The 24,709-nt window shown below is 36.7% G+C and overlaps 1 protein-coding gene across 6 annotated transcripts in view; it reads right to left on the reverse strand.

The window, feature by feature from the left end:
* The window catches only part of CYYR1 (cysteine and tyrosine rich 1), a 103,298-nt gene that overhangs the window by 60,047 nt on the left and 18,542 nt on the right, over positions 1–24,709 (reverse strand). Inside the window, exon 3 of one of the 6 annotated variants that reach the window (XM_057697802.1) lies at positions 5,299–8,896. The exons of the other annotated variants lie outside the window; for them this stretch is intronic. Coding sequence (XP_057553785.1) covers positions 8,786–8,896 — 111 coding nt within the window. The 3' untranslated portion in view covers positions 5,299–8,785. Of the gene's footprint in view, positions 1–5,298; positions 8,897–24,709 lie in introns of those variants that run through there. 6 annotated transcript variants of the gene reach the window in all.

Here is a 24,709-nt window from a genome sequence, read left to right on the forward strand (position 1 = left end):
TCCTATGTAATGCTCTTTACCTCTTTGGTTTATTTGTTTTCATATTTGACATGGCAGAATAATTCTTGTCCTTACTTCAGGGTTCAAGTTATTAAAGGAAATAAGGACGGTGAAAGTGTTTCAAAATCCAGGAACCCCACTTAAGAACACATCACGTGTCCCCCAAACACTATGGCCTTGCTAATTCTCAAAATCTGCCTGAGACCAAGCATTCCTATCCCTGTATGAAAGAAGCCAAGAGTTCAGGTCTGTTACTTGTAATGGATTAGATAATAAAATAAGTTGACCCTAAAGGTGAATAGGCTCTGGACTCTTCTAGTTTTTTTCTTGCAAATATACCAGCATGTTCATAACATGAAGGATCAGATGTCAGGGAGTGGCTGCCCTCAAATAACTCTATTCTGCCCAGGAAGCATATAATAGGACATTTGGAGCAAATTAGAGGCAGAGTAAAGGCCAGAAACACTGCCAGTTTTCCTCTTTTCTTTCTCCCCAGGTCAAAATACTACCAAAATAAGTAGTCCTGTCATTAAACCAGGGCTTAGAATTGGGAATTAACCAAATTTCTGAAATATTATGGCTTTCTATTTTGTTCTGTTTTTGCAGGCATGAAGTTGTGTAAACAGCACATTTTAATTATGTAAAATAATCCAACTTTCATAACCACATAAAGTCAAATCACTTTTATTTTTTCCCAACGAATGTTGCGGAAACCTCGAAGTTTAGAAAGCCAAGTGAAAAAGATCTAATAAGTATCTTTTTATATTCTCCCTAAATTTAGGAATCTTTCATTATATAACAATTGCTGATCACTGAACGAATCTGTTTTCATCAGCAAGTAAACCTGGCCTGTGTTGGGGTGAATATACTCTGTTTGATTGCTGCTTCTGTACATTTCTTTTATTTTGCATGAATATGGCCAGATGAATCACATACAAAGAATACTCAAGCTCCTCCAGAACACTGCGATTTTACAAAGAGTTCTGCTGCCAGCTTCAAAGCTAAACTCAGGTTTGAGGTATCAGAATCTTTTATAGGTCCCAGGAGAATATTTTGTTCAAATAACATAATAGCTTAGTGATCAGAAGTTCTGTTCTCCTGTCGGGTCTCCAGAAATACCATACTCAACAAAGTCAGAGGTACTGAAGGTTAAAGCATTATTATTACCTTTTTCAAAAAAATAGCTCTAATTAAAGAGTGAACTGTTTTATAAAAACAGCACAAAGTTCAAGAAATAGGGCTTCCCTGGTGGCGCAGTGGTTAAGAATCTGCCTGCCAACGCAGGGGACATGGGTTCGAGCCCTGGGCGGGGAAGATCCCACATGCCAGGGAGCAACTACACCCCTGAGCCACAACTACTGAGCCTGCGCTCTAGAGCCTGTGAGCCACAACTATTGAGCCCATGTGCCACAACTACTGAAGCCCATGTGCCTAGAGCCTGTGCTCCGCAACAAGAGAAGTCACTGCAATGAGAAGCCCGTGCACCACAATAAAGAGTAGCCCCTGCTCACTGCAACTAGAGAAAGCCAGTGTGCAGCAATGAAGACCCAATGCAGCCAATAAATAGATTAATGAATTAATTAATTAAAAAAGAAAGCTCAAGAAATAAACTTTAGCAATTCTATAAAGGAAAAATGAAAAAATTCAGCAACACTTAAAATGAGTAAAATCCTGAAATGTTCTGTTAGAAATCCAGTCAAGTGTCAATCAAAAAGAAACAAATATCATTACAGAAAAACCGTTTTGACATAATAGAAATAGGAACACTGTATGCCAAAATACTATCATATTGATTAACAGCTAGATTTCTGCTTTTAGAGCCGAAGGTTGGCATCTAAAATCCTTTGGTTTCTTTATAGAAATTCTTGTTAAGTCATATTTCCAGAAATTTGTTGATGCAATTTTGGAAAGATCTTAAAATGTGGAAAAAAGTGAAAGTAAAATCGAATATTCGGTTCAATCTGTTGGGATGGTACCATTATTTACATACTCAGAGAGAAGCTATTTCCTGATCAGAAATCAATTTGACCTATGGTTATTGAGGCGCTTGGTTATTGATTATATGTGGCCATTGGAGGAGCAAATGTGCAAGAGAAGAAAGAACATTCAAGTAAATCTCTTATAAGCCTTTTCAACAAAGGTTTTCCTGGGGCAGACAGGCTAACACTATAAAGCTTTGTTGGTTTCGTATCTATTTCACACACACCTCATCCATTGTTAAGAGCAGACAAAGGGGCATAGGTGAAATTAAAACAGTTATTGAGCCCTTCTCAATGACACTTTACAAAGACACTTCACATATATTATATATTTCTCACAGCAGTCCAATAGATGTATATGGTCATTGCCACTTTACCTAAAGTAAGTCTCAGAAGGGCTTATTCATTTGCCTATAGTCACCTAGTTAGTAAGTGGTAGAGGTGGCGATATTTTTTTTAACAATTTGAATAGAAACATGCTTAGTTCAAAACCCACTATGTGTCTATCAGATTTTCTTACATATGTTCCCTTTGCATATTTTTAAAAAGGTATATAGAGTTTTATGAAATAATTGAGTTTCTGATAAACTGGATGTAAATTACCTTATATAAATTGAGCCATATATTAACATATGTATGTTAAATGCATGTATTTTAAATACAAATGATCACTCTTGGCTTTGCCTCAAATGGACTAAATCTATACAAAACATGGTTTTGCTGGAGCTAGCAGCAGCTGTTAGCACGATTTGGGAACAAGAGCACAGCACTGCAGACTGGGAGGATGGGTAGACCAATAGCATAGCACGTCCACACACAGATCCTGAAGGCACAGGGGAACGTGGGTTGCACAGTCATAAACAATCTCTTTAGTCTCTATTTCACTTAATTTAAAATTCTCAACTATAGGTAGTGTTGTTTTTGACAGTGGTCACTGTGGTTCAACGCTATTGGATTTTATCTTTTAAGCACTTAAGTTTGTTTGTTGGAAAGACTGAGGGGCAGAGGTGTATTTGCAGTGGGTAAGGAGTTAACCCTTAGACATTTGGTAACAGCGAATCTTCAAAATGAAGGACACAAAGGTTCTTCGAAAGCTCCTTCTTGACAATTTTATATTACTGTTCCCAACCCATCTTTTCGAGTGACATTGGTGACTGTGTAGCAACTCATATTTATCAACAGGAACACTGCCTTGTTAGCGCTGGTGAGTGATGCCGTCACTGTGCTAAGTAAATGCCCAGTTCTTCCACTGGAGACCACAGCAAACCCACGCTCTAGGGTTTGAGGTGCGCTGCAGAGCTTAGATTTGTCAGCCGTGTGCCTCTATGTGTGTTTTATGGAAGTTGCTGGAGTTGAAAAACTGCTTATGGAATCCAAGCTGTTCATAATCAGCCTGCATGATTGTTTCATCATAATAAAATTACGTTCTTTTAATGGAGAAATTTTACTGGTTTCTAAAAGTTGAGTATCCTGTTATTTTGGCCACACTACAGGCAGCACAGTCATCACAAAGCATTGACTGGACTTTTGCTATTACTGTTGCTGTTGTTGTTGGCGGAGATGGTGGCGGTGGTGGTGTGTGTGTCTGTGTGTGTTTTGTGTTCCGTGCTTGGTTCTGAGAATGAAGAGACTTGTAACAGTGAACTTCAGCAAACTGGTGTACATGACATAGGCAGCCAAGACCACTTATTCTTTCAACGGCAAAAGGCCTACAAGCTTTTGTTAAGAATTTAGGACTCAAATGTATTTGATTTAAGATTGATTCTAATGATATAAAATTCATGATAAAATTCTAATTGCACCACACACCTGGAGCTCCAAGCACACGCGGCATGCCCTTCACCAGTGTTGCTGGCACTGTGTCAGCGTTTATTTCAAATTAGTTTCAGCGATTTGTCAACCAGAATCTCACAATAATGACCTCAGGTGAAGACACAGTCACTATTCCACTAATATCACTATGATGTATTGTCATTTTCCCATTTACATGTCTGATTTCTCCACCTCAGCTCTTTCAAGGCAGAAGATGATGTCTTATTTCTTTGTATTGTCCGGAACTAGCAGACCTCCTTTACATAATAATGGCTTTACAAAGGGTCAGTGTTAAATGAGTGAATCAATGATTCTCACTTCTCAGCCTCAGCATCAGTGGCCATACATTGAGTCTCTACCACGTGTCAACGTGCTAGACACTATCTTCTTGTCCCTCTGATCCACCCGCCACCCTTCTCCATCTTGCTCAGTGATCTGGGAGGTTGACCCATAATGACTGCATCAGAGACCAACGTGCACTCTAACCTCTGGGGATTTGGCCAATGGAAGCCTGATGTGGGGGATTGGAGGCTGAGAGGAGAGTGAGAATGGGACCCATGATGTTCTGGGCATCCAGTCAGTTTCTGCCAATCGGCTGCCTTCCATAGACACCCGTAGTTCTGGTGGGAGCTACTCTCTCTGGATTTTGGTTACTTCTCCCTCCTTTTGTCCATTTCTGGTTAGAAATGGTAGATGCTCTCTGCTGTTGACAGTCCATAATACTGCACCATCTTTTCTTGGTTTCTCCAGTCCCTGCTTGCACCTCTATTGAAAGTCCTTCTAGTAAACTCTCTTCAGTTTCCAGGTTGAGTGTGTTGTCTCCTTCTGGGAACTTGTCAGGTACCAGCTGCTTGCATAGGTCTTATGTAATTCCTTTTACTCCACACACTTGCAAAGAAAATAAGACGATTCCCATTTTACAGAATAACTGTGACAGACACACATCCTACCCCCAGTATTTTTATTACTTCCATTCTTTCCTTTTGTTTCCCATAAGTTATTGGAAATTTATCTACTGACAATGCAATGGCCTCCCAGGGCAGGGGGAGCCCAGAGGCAGCCTGGCCTAGAGTGGGTGCATCTGTTGGATAAGAGAATAAAACAGTTGAAAGGGGCTCTTTGCTGAGTGAAGGCAAAAAGAGGGAGGAGGGGAGCTATGAAAGGAGGAATAGAGGCATCCTAGCTCATCATAATTTTGCTATTATAAAGAACTGCTCTCGAAGTGAGAGAGTAGCACTGACATATATACATACCAAGTGTAAAATAGCTAGTGGGAAGCTGCTGCATAACACAGGGAGTTCAACTCGAGGATGGGTGATGACCTAGACGGGTGAGATAGGGAGGGTGGGAAGGAGTCACGGGAGGGAGGGGATATGGAGATATATGTATAAACACACCTGATTCACTTTGGTGTACAGCAGAAACTGGCACAAGAGTGTAAAGCAATTATACTCCTATAAAGAGCTTAAAAAAAAAAAAAAGAACTGCTCTGTTGAAGTTGCGCCCATTCTATTAATTTGGATGCAGGGGGGCTGACTTGTGAAACTTTTACTAGTACCTCCCTAGTACTAGTACTAGTGAGGCTGTGGCATGAAGTCAGTGAGTTTCCAATCAGGTTTTATTACAGTTCTTTCTAAAATCCAGGAGATTGTCTCATTTCATTTGTTTTACACACAATGGCTGCATCGTGAGGGTTCTTTTCTCTGCATGGGCTGCCCTGATGAGTCAGTAGCCACCTTCAGATCCCCTCTCCAAGGGCAGCTCTGTTTCTCCATCAGGTTCAGGAGTCAAGGGAACTCTGAGGCACCGGGAGGATATTGGTAACTTGCCCATCCAATAGACCACCGGTAAGTTGGTATGTCTCCCTCACCACATAAGCCTTAAGTTGCCAGAGAAACATGAAAAAAAAAAGGGAGGGGGGAGCAGAAGTGATACAGTCTTGAAAACCCTACAGGTATTAAGCCCTGCTTTTCCGTATAATGATTTATTATGCTTTTATCAAATGGGTATATGTATATAGTCTTTGTGAATTAAGAAATCATGTACATTATCAAAGAAAGGCAATGTCAAATTATAACATTTCAAAATCAGGTATGACTGGAACTTAAGACTTTTTTTGGAAGGTGTAAGTCACCTTAGTACATCTTAAACACCATTTCCTCCATACTTCAGAGGTTTTCATTTTAGAAAAGCATGGCAGGAGTCACTCTAATGTGACTATAAAGGGCCTGAAGCTTTGCTTTTAAAATTCAATACTTTGGTAGAAAGAAAATGATAACTTTTTCCCTTTGATTTTTAGTCACTATTTTTATAACACTAGCAGCCCCGAGACACCAGAATGGAAATGGATGTTCTTCTTGATGTTACCAGGGTACCACTAAATTGCAGGCCTTGAACTGGTTCTGTTTTCATCCGTGCCTTGATCTTTATTTCTGAATTTTCCCCAACACCACCTAATTTCTGTATTCGCCAGACTCATTCTTGATGCTTTCTCGATGCTACTTTCATGTGTTCCTTCATTCAAAACGTATTTATTGAGCACCTACTGTGTGTCAGGCCCAGACAGAGATGCTGGACTCATGCAGTAAAGCAAAAGAGCCACAAATTTGTAACTGGAAACCCTGCAAACACTGTGGAGGAAAAGTATAAGTGTAGGAGCATAAAGCCTGGGGACCTTGCATGGCATCTGTGTTTAGAAAAGTTTTCATGGAAAGTGATGCTGGAGGGGATTGGGATGGGTAGGTAAACACAAGTTAACTACTTAATTAAGAGTATAGGAGAAGGTCTAGGGAGAGTTTAGAAGATAGAAAGAATGGCATGTGCAGGGACTCAGAGGCTGTGGGGTGCTGGGATCAGGTATGGGTCTAGGTAGTGTTTGACTTAAAGCCACTGCAACCCAGGTAACTTATGCAAAAGATCAAGGCTATTAAAGGGTCCAACTCAGCTTTCTCTGTCCTGTTCTTTTGTGTGCCATTTCCCTTTGGTTCACAACTCAGAATACTTAAAGAACCCATGCAGGGAGGTAGACGGTGGAGATTCTAGTTTATATGCAATAGAAACAACCTCAGGCTCTCAGTGCTTGGTCCAAGCAAGGTTTATCTAATGCACAAGCTTTATATCCAGCATGAGGTTGGCAGGAAGGGGTATTTGTCCCGTATTTGCACTCAGTGACCCAGACTGGCAGAGGCTTCATTGCAACACAGAGAAGAGCACAGGCCAAATAGTAAACCAGCTCTGAAAGCGTCTCTGCAGAAGGGTAGCACATTTCACTGGCCAAAGCAAGTCGCTGAGCAATGCTCAACTTCAAACTACAGCAGAGGGAGCAGCCTACTACCATGAGGCTGGTAAGGAGAAAACCAGAAATATTTGGTGAGCAGCAGTAATGATCACTACAGAGATGAACCTTCAGTTATCAGATATTGCAATCTATGGAAACGGTACATTACTGATGCCCTACCTATAACCAACCCATTTTCTCACCTTCTTTCATGTGCTACTGTAGGGGGTGGGTGGGCCTGGGTGAGGGCATTGTGGTGGAGTCATAGCGTGCAGAAGGGGAAGCCAGGAGGTGTTTGGTAAATGGAGAATAATAAGTAAAGTGGATAGACTCCCATTTCCATCTCTTTGACTTTTTCCTCTACTTCCTGGAAGAAGCAAAACAGAAATGTTGTCCTTCATATTATTTTCTGCATGTCTGCTGAGCTTTTTATTGAAGTTATCTTAATCGAATTTCTAAGCGCTCCTTCATGTTCTTTGTCCCTGTCTGTGTAGTGTCCTGGCCTTGTTTTATGAATACAATATAGTCTCATTTCTCATTTAATTATGATGCTTCTTTCACATGTTTATTTTCTCACCACTTTGTTTCTCTCCCCCCTCTGTTTCTGATTTGATTCTATTTTGTTTTGTTCCGTCTCTATCTTTCCTAGTAGAGGTTGTCCTCAAGGGTCTGGTTTTTCTCAACTGTCAAATCACATTTAAAAGTGAGGCCCCAAAAAACCCTATTCGGAAACATGAGTGTGGCTTATCCATTTGTGAGTCTTACTGTAAGGCTGCTATCGTGGGATCATTCGTCTGGTTAGGGGAAATGTCCAAATGCTTGTATCCATAGTTTAGAGGTTCTTAACTTTTCTGGTGCCATAGTAGTCTGGTGAAGCCTGTTTCAGAATAATGTTTTTAAATGCATGAAATAGATTATATCAAAATATTAAAAATTACATCTGTGATACAGTAATATGTGCTTCTTTATTAATGCAGCATATAATAAATTTTAGAGTTGTGTCTAATAACTGTTGAAATAACAATGAGTGTAAATACTCTTTCAAGGTACATGTGATGAGTAATGTGATAAAAAAAATCTGTGATTTCTGTTTGTGACAAAGTCACAGATGCTGCTAATACTATGATGGTTTCTTGCCCACATTCAGAAATAATGAAAATGTTAACTTTCAGAGGTGAGTGAAAACAAAAATGACTTATTGTTCTCTTTCATGGTTAAAAATCCCTACTGTAAGTCTTCACTTCGGGGTGGATCGATGTTTTTGCAGAAGGCAGTTTACCAATCTCCAGCCTCAAAGTATGTGGTCCTGGTTGCAGGCCTTTCAGGAGTCACGTGGAGAACAAATCTCTCTGCAGTGGGAAGATTTTCCCATAATCCCTCTGTTTTCAGCACAGTAACTCACCCTCCAGTCTCAACTATACCTGCTGTCTCCAAATCCAGAGGCTGTAGATAAAACCTCTCCAAAACTGACCCCAGATTTTCTCTTGATAAAGCAGGGGTGGAAAGGGGATATGGGAAGTCTACCTTCTCTTCTAAAGATGTTCAGTCCACATTCCAGTTTTCAATCTTTTTTTTCTTTTTTTTTGCACGCCTGCAGTTGTCTCCAATCCCTGAGGATTTCTGTAGTTTTGAGTAGAAATGACTGGCTTTTTGGCTTTCTGCTGCAACAGACTCAGATCATTGCTTTCTCTAGTATAAGCAGTTACCAGCGGTTAGACTATTTCCCAGATTTCAAAATGTTACTTTTGTTGTCTGCTATCTTCTCTTTGACCTTGTGAGTTTTTTTTCTTTTTTCTTTTAATTTCTTCACTGTCATTGCTTTGTGAGGCTTCAGGAAGAAAGAGACATTTGCATTCAATACTGTTTTATCAGAAGCTTTGGTGCATTCATAAATAGCATTTTATTATGTCTGGGATTCATATCTTTTTGTCCTCGCATAATAGCATATTTCCTTCTTTCTGATTTAATATAAAAGTAAGTGAGAAAACAAGGTTGATAGGCAATGCCACTTTAAGGAAGATATCGCTTCTGTGTTTTAAGACACTCATTTCTTTAAAGAACTTTTCTTAAGATTCTCCCTAGATGCCTTTCTCCTCTCTGCTTAGGACACTAGACTAAGAGTTCCCCAAAGGCAACCACCAGGAAGCGGGCAGTTTCTTCTTCCAGGAGAATGGTAAAAGGGGAGTATCTCCTAAGGGTCCAACCTTACCACAGATAACAACTATCAATTCTTGGCAACATATAAAAAGCAACTTCCTAAAGTCACTGGAGAGAAACCAAACACAGGCATAAATCAGAAAAGAGTCAAAACTTGCAAGAAGGAAACGGGATTGGGTGTTTCCTGCTGATAAGGCCTTTTGTTCAAAGGCATGCTCTTAGATAGAAACCCTTGTAGTGTACTGGTTTTAAGAACCAGAGGACAGAGTTTAGGACTATCAAAGTAGATGGAAGTGAGGGGGGAAATCAGGGAGAGGAGAAACGATGGGGGGAAAGGAAACATTAAATTTTCACATAAATTGTGGGCAAATCTCGGGGTCATCTCTGAGCTTTACATGCATGGGGCAAACTCCCAGCAGGTCAACTAAGGCTAAAAGAACTAAACAGAGATTTTAGCAGTTACTCACTGCAGAGGTGACAAAGACTGCGACTTGAATCTTGCCACCTTAATTGCCTAATCAAACAAACAAACAAAAATCAACACGAGGAAATAATGGAATCCAGTTTCTAGCATGTATTTTTCACAATGTTCAGGATACATCTCAGATTACTAGATACATAGTCAGGAGGAAAGGCAATTAAAGACATTGGTCCTGAGATGACCCAGATGCCAGAATTAGCTAACAAGGATTTTAACTATGCCCAAGGATACAAAGGGAAATATGCTTGTAGTGAATGGATAAACAGAAAATCTCAGCAGACAGATAGCAACAACACCAACATCACCAAAAAACCAAATGGAAATTCTAGAAATAAAAAATACAATATCCAAAACAAAAAATTCATTGGGTGAGCTTAATAGCATATTGCAAGTGAAAGAAGAGTCACCAATGTGAAGATAACTCAATTGAAATTATGCAATGTGGAGAACAGAGAGAAAAAGAAAGGGAAAAAGTAACAGACTCTGAGTGATTTGTGGGACTATATCAAAAGGTCAAATACATATAGAGTTTTAGAAAATGAGAGACAGAACTGGGCAAACCCAATATTTGAAGAAAGAATGGGCAAAATTTTCCAAAATTTTACAGATTCAAAAAAACTCAGTGAATCCTGCATAGTATAAATAGAAAAAAAAAAAACCTACCTTGGAAATGTGAAAAACAGAAGATAATCTTGAAGGTGTCCAGAGAAACAAGACATTTTATATACAGGAACAAAAATACAAGTTACCAGTGACATCTCAGCAGAAATATTGGAGGCCAGAATACAATGACATCGTATCTTTAAAGTGCCAAATGAAAATTACAAATTGTCAACCCAGAATTTCCTCTGAAGCAAAAATAACTTCGAGGAATAAAGATGAAATAAAAGCATTTGCAGAGGAACAAAAACAAAGATAATTCTCTGGCAGACCTTCCTTACAAGTAAAGCTAAAGGAAGTTCTTTAAGTCAAAGAGAAATTATTCCAGATAAAAGTTCAGATCTTAATTTCTTTAAAATATTTATGATCATTTAGAGTGAAAACGATGCATGCATAGCATCTTATATAATAAACATGAAATCCACAGCATAAATTACAGGGGATGAAAGACCTATAAGACTGCACCTAAAAATATCCTAAAAGATTATAAAATTATTACATTTTATGATGTTAACTTCCAACAGACTGAAAATTAAGGATGTATATTGTAATCTGTAGAGCACAACTAAAATAATAATACAAAGAGGTAAGTGAAAAAGCCAATAAATTAAAGTGGAATTCTAAAAGTACTTTCAATGGACTCAAAATGATAGGAGAGGAGGGATAGAACACACAAAAAAGGGAAAACAGAAAACAAAGAGGAAGCTGATAGACCTGAATCCAATCACATCAATACTTACATCAAATGGAAATTAAATACTCCAAGAAAAAGGCAGGGATTGTCAGAATAGCTTAAAAGGCATGAACTATAGACTGTTTACATGAGAGGTACTTTAACTACAAAAATTCAGTTAGATGCACTCTGAATTCAAAGACTCACTTAAAGGCTGGGAAGAAAATATATTAAAAGGTCAATTCATCAGGAAGACTTAACATTCAGAAGTGCATTTGCACTTAGGAACAAAAAGTTTCAAAATCCATGAGGGAAAAATTGGTAGAATTAAAGAGATGAAGAGACAAATTCACAGCTATGGTTGGAATTTTAGCAGCTTCTCTTGGCAATTAATAGAACTGCATAAAAAGTCAGTAAGGATACAAAAAAAAAAGTCAGTAAGGATACAGATCAACGGAACAACATAGTCAGCCACATTGACTACTTGATATTTAGAGAACACTACACCTAAGGAATGCAGAAGGCACATTCTTTTCAAATGCACACATATATTCACCAAACAGGTCATATGCTATGCCAAATAAATCTCATGACAATACTTGCCAGTGTAGCAACGGACAAAGGATTAATCCCCAAAATATACAAACAGCTCATGCAGCTTAATACCAAAAAAGCAAATAACCCAATCCACAAATGGGCGGAAGACCTAAATAGACATTTCTCCAAAGAAGACATAGAGATGGCCAACAAACACATGAAAAGATGCTCAACATCACGAATCATTAGAGAAATGCAAGTCAAAGCCACAATGAGGTATCACCTCACACTGGTCAGAATAGCCATCATCAAAAAATCTAGAAACAATAAATGTTGGAGTGAGTGTGGAGAAAAGGGAACGCTCCTGCACTGTTGGTGGGAATGTAAGTTGGTACAGCCACCATGGAAAACAGTTTGGAGTTTCCTTCAAAAACTAAACATAGAACTACCATATGATCCAGTAATCCCACTCTTGGGCATATACCCAAAGAAAACCATAATCCAAAAAGAAACATGTACCACAATGTTCATTGAAGCACTATTTACAATAGCCAGGACATGGAAGCAACCTAAATGCCCATCAACAGATGAATGGATAAAGAAGATGTGGCACATATATACAATGGGATATTACTCAGCCATAAAAAGGAATGAAATGGAGCTATATGTAATGAGGTGGATAGGCCCAGAGTCTGTCATACAGAGTGAAGCAAGCCAGAAAGAGAAAAACAAATACTGTATGCTAACTCATATATATGGAATCTAAAAAAATGGTACTGATGAACCCAGTGACAGGGCAAGAATAAGGAGGCAGATGCAGGGAATGGACTGGAGCACACGGGGTTGGGGGGGTGGGGGCGAAGGGGAAGCTGGGATGAAGTGAGAGAGTAGCATAGACATATATATACTACCAGCTGTAAAATAGATAGCTAATGGGAAGTTGCTGTATAACAAAGGGAGATCAACTCGATGATGGGTGATGCCTTAGAGGGCCAGGACAGGGAGGGTGGGAGGGAGTCGTGGGAGGGAGGGGATATGGGGATATATGTATATATACAGCTGATTCACTTTGGTGTACCTCAAAAGCTGGTACAAGTGTGTAAAGCAATTATATTCCAATAAAGTACTTAAAAAATAAATAAAATAAAAAATAAAAAAACATGCTTCTAAATAACTGATGATGCAAAAAAGAAATCATAAAGTAAATTAGAACAAATTTTCATGTCAATGATTATGAAAGTTCATAGCAACTTTTGTGGGATATAACTACACAATGCTTAGAGGAAAACTTGCATCTTTAGATGATTATATTAGAGAGAAGTAAGATCTGACATTAAATGGTCTAAGCTTCCATCTTTAGAAGAGGAAAAGAAGAGCAGTGCAAACATAAAATAAATAGGAGGAAATAACAAAGAGCAGATATCAGAGAGTTAGAGAACAAAAAATAGAGAACATCAACAAAGTTGCTTCTTTGAAACTAGTAGTAAAATTGAGAAACCTCTACATGAGGTAGACTGATTAAAAAAGAAACAAAGAACGAACAAGAATACAAGTTAGCAATACTGGGAATAAAAGAGGGTTTATCACTACAGATCCCAGAGATATTGAAGGGTAATAAGGGAAATTTATGAACTTAATAAAATTAAGTTTGAAGACTAAGGTGGAATGAAAAAGACTTTTGAAAAATATGTAAGTGGGAATAGAAAATCTAAATAGTTCCATACCTATTCAAAATTAAAATCATTATCTAAAATATTTTCCCAGATAGAGCTCCAGATCCAGAAGGCTTCACTGATGAATTCCATCCAACCTTTAAAGAAGAAATAAATCAATTTCACACATTTTCTTTCAGAATAGAGACGCAGAAAGAGCACTTCCTTGGCAGTTGTAGGAATTTAGTGTAACTGAGAACAAAACTAAAAACATTTCCAAGGAAGTAAAATTGCAGACCAAGATCCCTCATGAACATAGATGCAAAAATCCATAACAAAATCTCATCAAATGAAATTCAGAAATGTATTTAAAAAATTTAAAAATCATGACTAAGTAGGGATTCTTCCAGGACTGCGAGGGTGGTATAAAACTTGAAAAGTAACCAATATGATTCACGTTACAAGAGAACTAAGCATATGACCATTTCAAAAGATGCAAAAAAGTCTTTGATGAAATTCAACCCCCAATCATTAGGAACAATACAGAATTACCTCAATCTGACAAAAAGGATCAACAAAAAAAATTACATTTATCATAACTTAATGGAGTATTTTTACTCTTAAGTTCTAGAACAAGGCAAAGATATCTACTTTAATAATTTATATTCAATATTTCCAGGGCAACAAGGTAAGAAAAAGAAATAAAAGGCATACAGATCAGAAAGGAAGAAGCACAACTCTATTTGCAGATGACAATTGTTTACATAGACAATCCTAACCAATGTACAAAATAATTACTAGAAGCACTAAGTGAATTAGCAAGATTGTATAAGGATTTAGATACAAACACTGATGATATTTTTATATTCTACCAGCAAATAGAAAACAAAATTAAAAACAATTCTTATGTATTCAAGAGTAATGAAACAAATAACTGCTTAGGAATACATTTAACAAAAGCAAGGATTGAATCACATTTACCTTTATTTCCACAATGATTAGCAAAGTTGCTGACAAAAATACATTTAATAAAATTTGTTGAAAAATGAAAGAACGTTTGTCTAAGAGAGATTTAAATTAATGTCTTAAAATATGAGAAGTTGTTTTCTCCCTCATCTATCTGTCATGGCATAAGTGCATTGGGGCTCAAAGGATGGCACCCTTATGTCAGAGGCCATACTCTTTCCTTTTCCTTTCTGGATCTGAGCTTCTTTTCCATTCTAGCTAGAGGACATGTACTGAGGTTGTACTTACTGCCTCTGCTCATAGACCACTGGCTGTAAGTTAGTCACATGGTCACACAGCTACAAGGAAGGCTGACAAATGTAGTGTTTACTTGGGCAGACATTGTGCCCTATGAAAATTATATTATTATAGAAAAAGAGACACTGGATATTAGAAGACAGCTAGTGGGTTTTGACACACCAGTCCCAACCTAGCAGCCACAGTCAACAATAATTTTAATTATAATATTTTATTGCTCTGAAAGCTAAAATATTCTTAAAACACCAATAAGTTTAGAGCTCACTTTTACCAATGCACCTACTAGAGTTCAGAGAAAGTTCTCCTTAGTTGCTGTTTTTATTTGACTGAATTATGTGCAAATTACCACTTTTAATTATCGACATCCTAAAATATGTAAGTACATATGTAATAAGTAATATGTAATAAGTAATAATATATAATAAGTGATATGTACTTAAAAGTACTTATAAGTGCTAAACACAGAGCACTTAGAAAACTAAAAACCTACACTGACCAGGATTTATGAATCACATGTCAAAACAGAAATCATAGAATAAGATTTGTGCCTGAACAAATTATGGATTTTAGCATACTGACTCATAAATCAGTCACTTGAATCCTAAGAGCAGTAAAAGGATTTATAAATCAAGAAGTAGGATTTATTAGCCAAATGCCTACTATAAGAATGCAATGTTTATAAATCTCCTTTCTGACTTACAAAACTAAATTTTATAAAGTCTTTTGTAGTCATGGTCCTCTAATGAAGCTTTTGATGGGTGTATACTTTGATGTACCCTGGCGGTGCTTAGGATACTCTGATAACAAGAATGTTAGAAGGAAAAAAAGTTTAATTAAAATTGCTTAACATTATTTAAATAACTTTTAAAAGATACCTTTATAATTAAAACAAAAAATCTATGTTTTTTATATTATGGAGATTTGAATGTTTATGGGTTCGAATATTTAGAGAATAAGATAAATTACACTTTATAAAATGACATGAAAAAATAATTTAAATGCCCAAACTATTTCAGAACAGGTTAAGTGTTCCAGAACAATTAAATGACAAAATTTCTCTACTATAAATCCTGGCCTGTGTTTAATTTCTAATTTGGCAAATAATTTTATATTGACTACATAATATATTTCATTACAAATATAAGATATTCATGCTATTTTTAAGTATTTTATTTTTAAAGTTCTATTTTCTCCTTTAGCACATTCTGTTTAGAGCCTCTGCATTTGCCTCCCTCCTGGTAAGGTAGTATTGGTCAAAATATTCACGTGGCTGACTTCCCATTTGGTTTAGTTCTCTGCTCAAATATCACCTCCTTGGGCCCCTTATCTGCTCATCCCTACCATCTCACTGAAAGTAGCATCCACATCATTCTCTTTCCTTTAGGCAGCTTTATTTATTTTTTTCACAGGAAGATACTAATAAAAAACTGTAAGTTTAATTCCAAGATGGGAAAGTTAATGTATGACCAGCACAGGCAAACAGCAGCACTGTGAAGTTTCTACTTTCTGGTTAATGGGATATTCCTAACAAACTTAAAAGATGGTCTACCTGTTCAATTCTCAATAATGGAAGATTAAACAGATAATTTAAAGTAATTTTAAAAAGCCCACAAACTAGGTATTTTCTTAGGTGGGACATGGCCCTTGCAACCTTTAGATATCAGATATTTATAAAACAAAATAAAGCAGGAAAAAATGGTTTGTAACCTTTAAAAACAAAATGCAAGTTAAGTAACTATATCAAGAAAACTATAATCTGCTTAGTTTTTTTTAGAATGATTTTATTTATTTATTTATTGAAATATAGCTGATTTACAATGTTGTGTTAGTTTCACGTATACAGCAAAGTGATTTTATATCTATTCTCTTGCAGATTCTTTTCCATTACAGGTTATTACAAGACCTGTGCTATACAGTAGGTTCTTGAATAAGCCTACCAAAGGAGGCAAAAGACCTGTATTCTGAAAAATATAAGATGCTCATGAAAGAAACTGAAGACCATACAAATAGATGGAAAGATATACCGTGTTCTTGGATAGGAAGAATCAATATTGTCAAAATTGATTCCCCAAGGCAATCTACAGATTCATTGCAAGCCCTATCAAACTACTAATAGCATTTTTCAAAGAACTAGAGTAATTTTATAATAGCAAGCACCCCAATAGTTAGTTTAGTACAGCCAGGAAAAGAAAACAAATTAGATAGATATAGATAGATAGATAGATGATAGATGATAGATAGATAGGTAGAAATAGATATAGATATACTCAAAACATTTGATTTAGTAATTTCACCTCTTGCAAGTTATTCTAAAGAAAGAATTCAAAATATGAGCAAACTTTTTTATTGTTTCTTTCTGATAGAACAAATATTTATTTAAAAACATTCAGAATATCTTAGTAATAGTTATAATAGTAAATATTAAAATAGTTTTTTTAATCTCCTTAGTAATTATATTTTGCCTGTGTTAGTCATCAACATATGCCCAACCCCTAAAGTAGCACCTGGAAAAAGTAAAGCAGGCAATTAAATATTTTTAAAAATCATTTTTTAAAAATCCTGAAGATAAAATAGGATACACAAAATGAAAATGACCAAAGGAAAATAAGACAAAATAATGACTTTATAAAAAAAAAGAAAAGAAGAGAAAAGCAAAGAAAAGAAAAAGAAGGAAAAACTAAAATATTTAGTTAGGTGGCCTGGGTTCCCATAACTGACAGGTGTGGGACCTGCAGTCAGAAGCTGGTTCTAACTAATAGCAAACTTCATGCACTGCGCAATATTGTACTATGCTAGGTGCTCTGGGCTGTGTACTACATACTAAGCTATATTCCTCCTGTACGACTGAAAGAAACAAAACTCAGCAGCTATCTGAGAATAGAACATGGAGTGACTCACAGGACATATTTTGAAACTATCAAACAAAGTGCAAAATGTCAGAAAAAGGAGCAGTGAATCAGAAGCAGAATCTCCTGAGAAGCTGAGTTTAAAATGCAAATGGATCTCTAGGTTCTACCCCTGATCTGCTTAGTTTTTAATTTCAGAAAAAGTTTGGGTAATATTTCTGTGGGCTTTCCAATTAGCAAATGTTGACGAGGATGTCGAGAAAAGGGAACCCTTGTACACCGTTGGTGGGAACATAAATTGGGTGCAACCACTGCGGAAAATAGTATGGAGATTCCTCAAAAAACTAAAAACAGAACTACCATATGATTCAACAATTCCACTCCTACTCTCTCTCTCTCTCTATATATATATATATGTATATATATATATGAAGAAAATGAAAATACTAATTTGAAAAGATACATGCACCCCAATGTTTATAGCAGCATTTTTTACAATAGCCAAGATGTGGAAACAACCTAAATGTCCATCAACAGATGAATGGATAAAAAGGATGTGGTATACACACACACACACACACACAAACACACATACAGGAATATTACTCAGCCATAAAAAAGAATTTTGCCATTTGCAACAACGTGGATGGACCTGGAGGGTATTATGCCTAGTGAAATAAGTCAGACAGAGAAAGAAAAATACTGTGTGTTATACTTATATGCAGAATCTAAAAAATAAAGCAAACGAATATAACGAAACAGAAACAGACTCACAGACATAGAAAACAAATTAGTGGTTACCAGTGGGGAGAGGGAAGGAGGATGGGCCAGATAGGGGTAGGGGATTAAGAGGTACAAACTACTATGTATAAAATAAACTACAAAGATATATTGTACAGCACAGGGAATACAGCCAAAATTTTATAACTTTAAATGGAGTAAAAACTATACAAATTTTGAATCACTACATTGTACACTTAAAACTAATATAATATTGTAATATTGTAAAGATGACTTAGAGGACTGGGACGGGGAGGGTGGAGGGGACTCGAGGGAGGGTGGGGGGGAGTCGAAGGAGGGAGGGAATACGGGAATATGTGTATAAAAACAGATGATTGAACTTGGTGTACCCCCCAAAAAATAATAAATTAAAAAAAAAAGCTAATATAATATTGTAAATCAACTATACCACAATAAAACAAACAAATAAACAAAACAAAATTTCCGTGGGCTTTCATTCTCTTGATATTTTCTTAAAATGCAATTTTTAAAATACAGAATGCAAAGTTTTTAATCTGCAAAATAAAATGCAGAATACAAAATCATACTTTAAAAACTATTATTGAACAGGTTTGGTTAAATGTATGCCTCCCTCCTCATCCCAAGGTCCAGTAATTGTAGTGACAATAATAATTATAACAACAACAACAGATTTTCTACTGTAACAAGATGTTACATTCTTGGGGGGAAAAAAAAACAAGTTCTACAATATCATGAATTAAAAATAATAAGACTAATGGGAAAAACAGATTAGAGACAGACCAGTTAAGATCTGTGCAACTTGCTAATCAAAGCCAGTGGTGGACCAGTGTTTCCTGAAGTGTGAAACTTGTACAATTTTGAGGACACTTTTTTAAGGAAAATACATTAGATTAACTAACTGCCTGCACAGCTCAGCAGGGTACACTCCCATATGTTTTACTACATGTTTTTTGGCTGCAAATTCTTTCAGCTCTTCTCCACATGATGATAATTTTACATCTTCCAAATAGAGAAGAGAAAGATAATGCAGTTTTTCTTCTAGTGGAGGGATTGAAATTTGCTTTGGGCTCTTCCTGGTGTAAAAAATTTCTTTAGCCTCACAACTTGTTAGTGATAATGTTGTGTAAATATTTAGGACTCATCAAATTTGAGGCAACTTCTATTAGGTATCTTTGATATACAAGTAGTAATACTGTATTTGGAAAATTTTCCAGACTATCTTCTGCCGCCTGTATGTGAAATTTTGTTTCTCCATCACTACTCATGAACTTCCATTCTGCATAGTTGAAACATACTTCAATCATACATTCACATTGCCTCTAGCTTGGACCCTTCCTGCAAGAGCACTGGGCAAGTTGGTGCAGTGGGCTGTTTGATCATTTTGGGGAGCCGTTCCTGTAGTGGAATGGCTTGCAATAATTTAGCTACACATGGAAGTGACTAGGAATCACCTAAATATATACTAAACTTAGACTAAATACATCCACAATTCCACTTTTCCCATCTGGAACCCCAAAATGGTACAGCCATTCTAAAGCCCCTGACGATAAAGAAACTGAAGCGGAAAGGGACTGTGGTCTTAAAAGAAACAAAGTATCATACTTTGCAAGTGCTACAAAAATGCATGACCACGTGAGTGCATCCTCATAGAAGCAATGTAAGGGTCACTCAAGATAGAAGCTCAGAGAAAGCTTCATTAAGGTTGCAATAGGTTCTGCTGGGCTTAGGATAGTCCAACAAAAATAATGGATGGATACTCAGGAAATCACTTGCCCAACTCCAGGAGGAAGCTCACTGTGGCCTGAGGCTGCCTCATAGGATATTAAAAAGGCACAAAAGCAATCTAGTGGAAATGCCAGCTTCCCAGGACTGAGACAATGCAGATGGAACTGTAATCTGCCAGAAGTCAAGAGCTGAGTAAGGCTGAGGGTGTATTTTTTGGTTAGCGGGCCCCAGGTGTGAGCACTCATTTTTATTTTTCTTAAAATAGTACAGGAAAGGATCCAGCCTGTGCAGCATTTAAACTAAGGGTCTTGTCCTTTCCGGCTGAAGATTGTAGTTCTATTCTCACTTTTTTTTACTCCCTTTACCAGGGAAAAATCATGCTTGAACAAACATAACTTCCCTGTTACACTAATACCATCCCCTGATTGGCCTATCAGGTTTAAGATAACTGATGTAACGGAAACACACATTGGAGAATAGATGGCAGCTAATAACTGCAGAGCACCAGCTGCTGTTCTAAAGTGCTTCCTAAGTATTAACAAATTGATTGGGTGTAGCCACCTATAGGACAGATTCTAATGTTCTCACCCTGTTACAACCCTATTTTTGGTAGAACTAAAAGCTGGGTAATTTGATTATCTATGGACTCACTGAGAATTCATTGATCTCTACCTATATTCAATTGCTTTGATCAAACATAAATAAATCTTCATAGGATTTTATTTTTGATACTCCTAAATCTACTCACCGTAGTGATTTGAAGAAATAACCTTTAATGTATATATGTATGTATGAAAAAGTTATAGTTCATGAAATCACAGTTAGATTATATCTCTTAATTTGATTACTAAACAGGATAATAGGAGTCCAAAATGAAATGTTTTTTGGTATGATTTATTTAGACCAATATAGTCCACAGGCCATTTGTTCTAGAATTTCCTGGTGGGAGGTGGTTAATGAAAATACATTTACTGCCCCTTTTTATGGGCCTACTGAACCTAAATTTCTAGATTTGGTTCTGAGAAAATGGATTTTAGCAAGCACTCCTAGGTGATTATAATGCATAATAAAGTTTGGGAACCCCTAGTTTAAAGCAATCTAAATGTTGTGAAATCTCTACTTTCCAGTGAACAGACATAATTAATGTCTGGTGTTTATAATCACAAGACATTTAAAAGCTTGAGTGTGATTTAAGAAATGAATAGATGTGTTTTTATTTCTTGTTTGCTAATATATGCTTGAAAGTGTTCTTTGAAACAAATGATGCAGTACAGGAAAAAAAAAGCTACAAGATTTTGCAGATCTTTAAATCAGACCATTGATTAATTGAAACACCTGGGAGGTTGGTCTTTCTAATAGCATAATCTGAAAAGTAGAATGGATTTTACTGGCTTTGGAGAAATCAATTCAGGATAAGCTCTTTTCCCTTATGAACTTCTTTCTTCCTGCACCCAGAAAGGAATGAATTCTGGGGTCTTGCAGGTCTGAGTAAACGCTCTCTTCTCATAAATATTTAGATTAGAAGAAAAAAGCCAGGATCACTCTTTTAAAAAGCTTAATGAATTTTTTAAAATGTATGAACATAGTTGAGAAAGCCTGCCAATGATTAAAGGGTCTTGGGTTTCATATTACATTCTTTCCCCCTCCCAACCTCTCTTCCACATTTCATGAAACAATATATTTCTCTTAATAAACCTAAGTTGAAATGAATTATTTTAGTCATTTTCATCACAAAATTTAATTATCGACAATTTTCTGTTGCTCATGTCTTTGTCTTTATTCTATGTCACCTACAGAGCACACTCTCCATCCTGTAAGTTAAACTAATATTTCCACCATCACTGCAATGGCCTTGTGTTGCATATGTGTGGGCCATTTCTTTAAAGATCTCATTTCCTAGTTGAGGTGTTTACACATAAAAATGCCAGGGATTGTCAAGTTCTAGATTGGTTTAGAATTAGAATAGAGTAAATCTAAGCTGCCATGCTATTATCTGCAATTCACTGACATGACTCATAATTAAAAATGAAGAAAAAGAAAAGGAAAATTTAAATAATTTCCTTTAACCCCATATGTAAGTCAACATACACACATTGTTATTTTTCCCTGGAAGGTTAGTTTCAACAAACAAAACTCGTTTCTTTATTTGCTGCTTATAAAAACCAAATATGAAAAATTTGACTCTCTCCTTTGGATAGTTATGCCTTCTTGGTTGATTGACCCTTTTCTCATTAAGCAATATCATTTTTTATCTCTGGTAATAGTCTCTGTCCTGGACTTTGTCTTATATCAATGTAACCACTCTTTCTTCTGGTTAATGTTTGCATGGTAAATCTTTTTTCAATCTTTTATTTACTATTTTTTTTTCTTTTCTTGGCTTGATAGCTCATCTCAGCCCCACCCCCCCCCCAAGCTTTATTAGGTATAATTAACAAATAAAAATTGTTTATCTTTAAGGTGTACAACTTGATGACTTTATATACATATATAGTGAAATAAATCACCACAATCAAGGTAATTAACATATTGATCACCTAGCAGTTATCTTCTTCTTGTGTGTGTTTGCCCCTGCCTCTCTGGAGAAAAAGTGAGACCTACCCTCTTAGCAAACTTCAATTACACAACATGGTATTGTTAACTATAGCCACACTGTTACATATTAGTTCTCCAGAATTTATTCATCTTATGTAACTGACACTTTGTACACTTTGACCAACTCCATTTTCCCCTCCTCCCATAGTTTTAACCTACTTATATCATTGTAGTTGAATTGTTTCATGTAGATAGGATACATTTCTGTCAGTTAAAAAAAAAAAATCCATTCTCTGTCCTTCAGCTGGTGTTGTTTTGACCATAATGTAATTATTGATCTGTTTGGATTAGGTCCATCATTTTATTATTTGATGTCTGCTTATTTTCTCTTTTTCATTCCTTCGATTCATTGCCTTCTTTTGACTATAGGCATACCTCAGAGGGATTATGGGTTCAGTTCTAGACAACTGCAATAATGTGAATATCACAATGTAGCAAATCCCATGGATTTTTCAGTTTCGCAGTGCATGTAAAAGTTACATTTACACTATAGTATAGTCTATTAAGTGTGCAATAGCATTATGTCTAAAAAATGTACCTACCTTAATTAAAAAATATTTTATTGCTAAAAACGCTAACCATCATCTGAGCCTTCAGCAAGTCGTAGTAGTAACATCAAAGATCACTGATCACAGATCACCGCAACAAATATAATAATAATGAAAAGGTTTAAAATATTGAAAGAATTACATTAGATATTGAAAGAATGATACAGAGACATGAAGTGAGCAAATGCTGTTGGAAAAATGGTGTTCAGATTGGATATTTTCTATTTCTTTTTTTCTAATTCAGTCTTTTCACCATTAATTTCACTAATAGTGTTTGTCCTTACTTTCTAGGTCATTTTCATTAGAGCTGCTTCTGAGTCTCTGTCAGATAAATCCAACATCTTTGTTGCTTGACGATTGTGTTTTCCTTTCTGAGTTGAGATTTCCTTGGTTCACTGTATGCTGGGTAATTTTGGGCTGTACCTTGAACTTTTTGAATACTATGTTATGAGACCTTGGGATTTGTTTAAGTTTCTGGGAAATTTTGATAGTTTTAGTTTTATCTGGCCACCAACCAGGTTCAATTTAGACCACAAATTCCAATTAGACTTCTGTGGTGTATGATTTCAGTGTAGGTTGCATTTTCAAAGCATCTGTAGTCATGTTTGGATCTGTCCCATGTGTACACCACTCAACTGCCAACCTAGGACTTGGGTGGTTGTATATGTGTATTCAGTTCTTAAGGTCTAAGGTGTACTGTTAGGGTCAGATCCATGCATGTGCAACCTGAGATGAGCCCAGGAGTTCACAAGCAACTTTAGGGTCACTTTCCTGTGTTCTTCTATCTTGACGTTCTCCCTAGTACTATCTGGTTCCCTGGGGCCACCCCTTGTGGTTCTCTGGTCAGAAAGATGGGTTTTATTTACTCTGTTCTTTGCATACTTCCACAAATGGGCTCCAGGGTTGAACAGCTGGAGGACAAAGCCAAAAAAAAAAAAAAAAAAAAAGCCATGGGGATTCACCCCATCCTCCTAGTATTACATCATTCTGATCAAAAAGGAAGGCTCCATACAGGGATATGTGTATAAAAACAGATGATTGAACCTGGTGTACCCCCCCAAAAAATAAAAAATAAATAAAAAATAAAATAAAAAAAAAAGGAAGGCTCCTCATTCTCAGAGTTCTAGGCTCCTGTCAGGTCCTAGTGCTGCCATTGTCACTGCCACTGCTGCAGCAACCAAAAGATCACGTAGGAGCTGCACAAGAGAACAAAGCAATATATTGGGGGTACTTCCCCCACTGTCTTTGAGCATGACTCCTTAGCCAGAACTAGAGAGATTCCCCTTTATCTCTCTCTGCCCATGTCCTGAATCCTACTTATGTATTTTGGGCTATGTTTAGTCCAGAGTGGAGGAAACAAAGGGGGAAAAAAAAAAACTGGTAAACTCATAGCTAGATAGGTAGCTTTGAATTTTGCTCTTGGTCCTTAATCTGCATACTACTTCTGCACTTCATCTACCTGAAACAGCTGTTTCATGCATTCCGTCCAAATTCTATAGCTGCAGTCCGTGGGGGGCAGGGAGTGGAGTGTGCTCTCTCTGTCTTGCCCAGAACTGGAGCTCATCCTCCCAATGAAAGGTAATGAGACAAAAACTATTTTACTGAAAATACTAAGCAAAACACAAAGCATATATAATAAGCTGATTGTTTAAAGCCAACAAACTGAGCAAAAAGAAACTTATTTTAGAACAGACAGACCTCAGCTGATCCTTGCTATGGTCAATGACTTTGTATTCAGCATGCCA

The sequence above is a fragment of the Hippopotamus amphibius genome, chromosome 10, assembly GCF_030028045.1.
Source record: "Hippopotamus amphibius kiboko isolate mHipAmp2 chromosome 10, mHipAmp2.hap2, whole genome shotgun sequence".
Lineage (NCBI taxonomy): Eukaryota > Metazoa > Chordata > Mammalia > Artiodactyla > Hippopotamidae > Hippopotamus > Hippopotamus amphibius.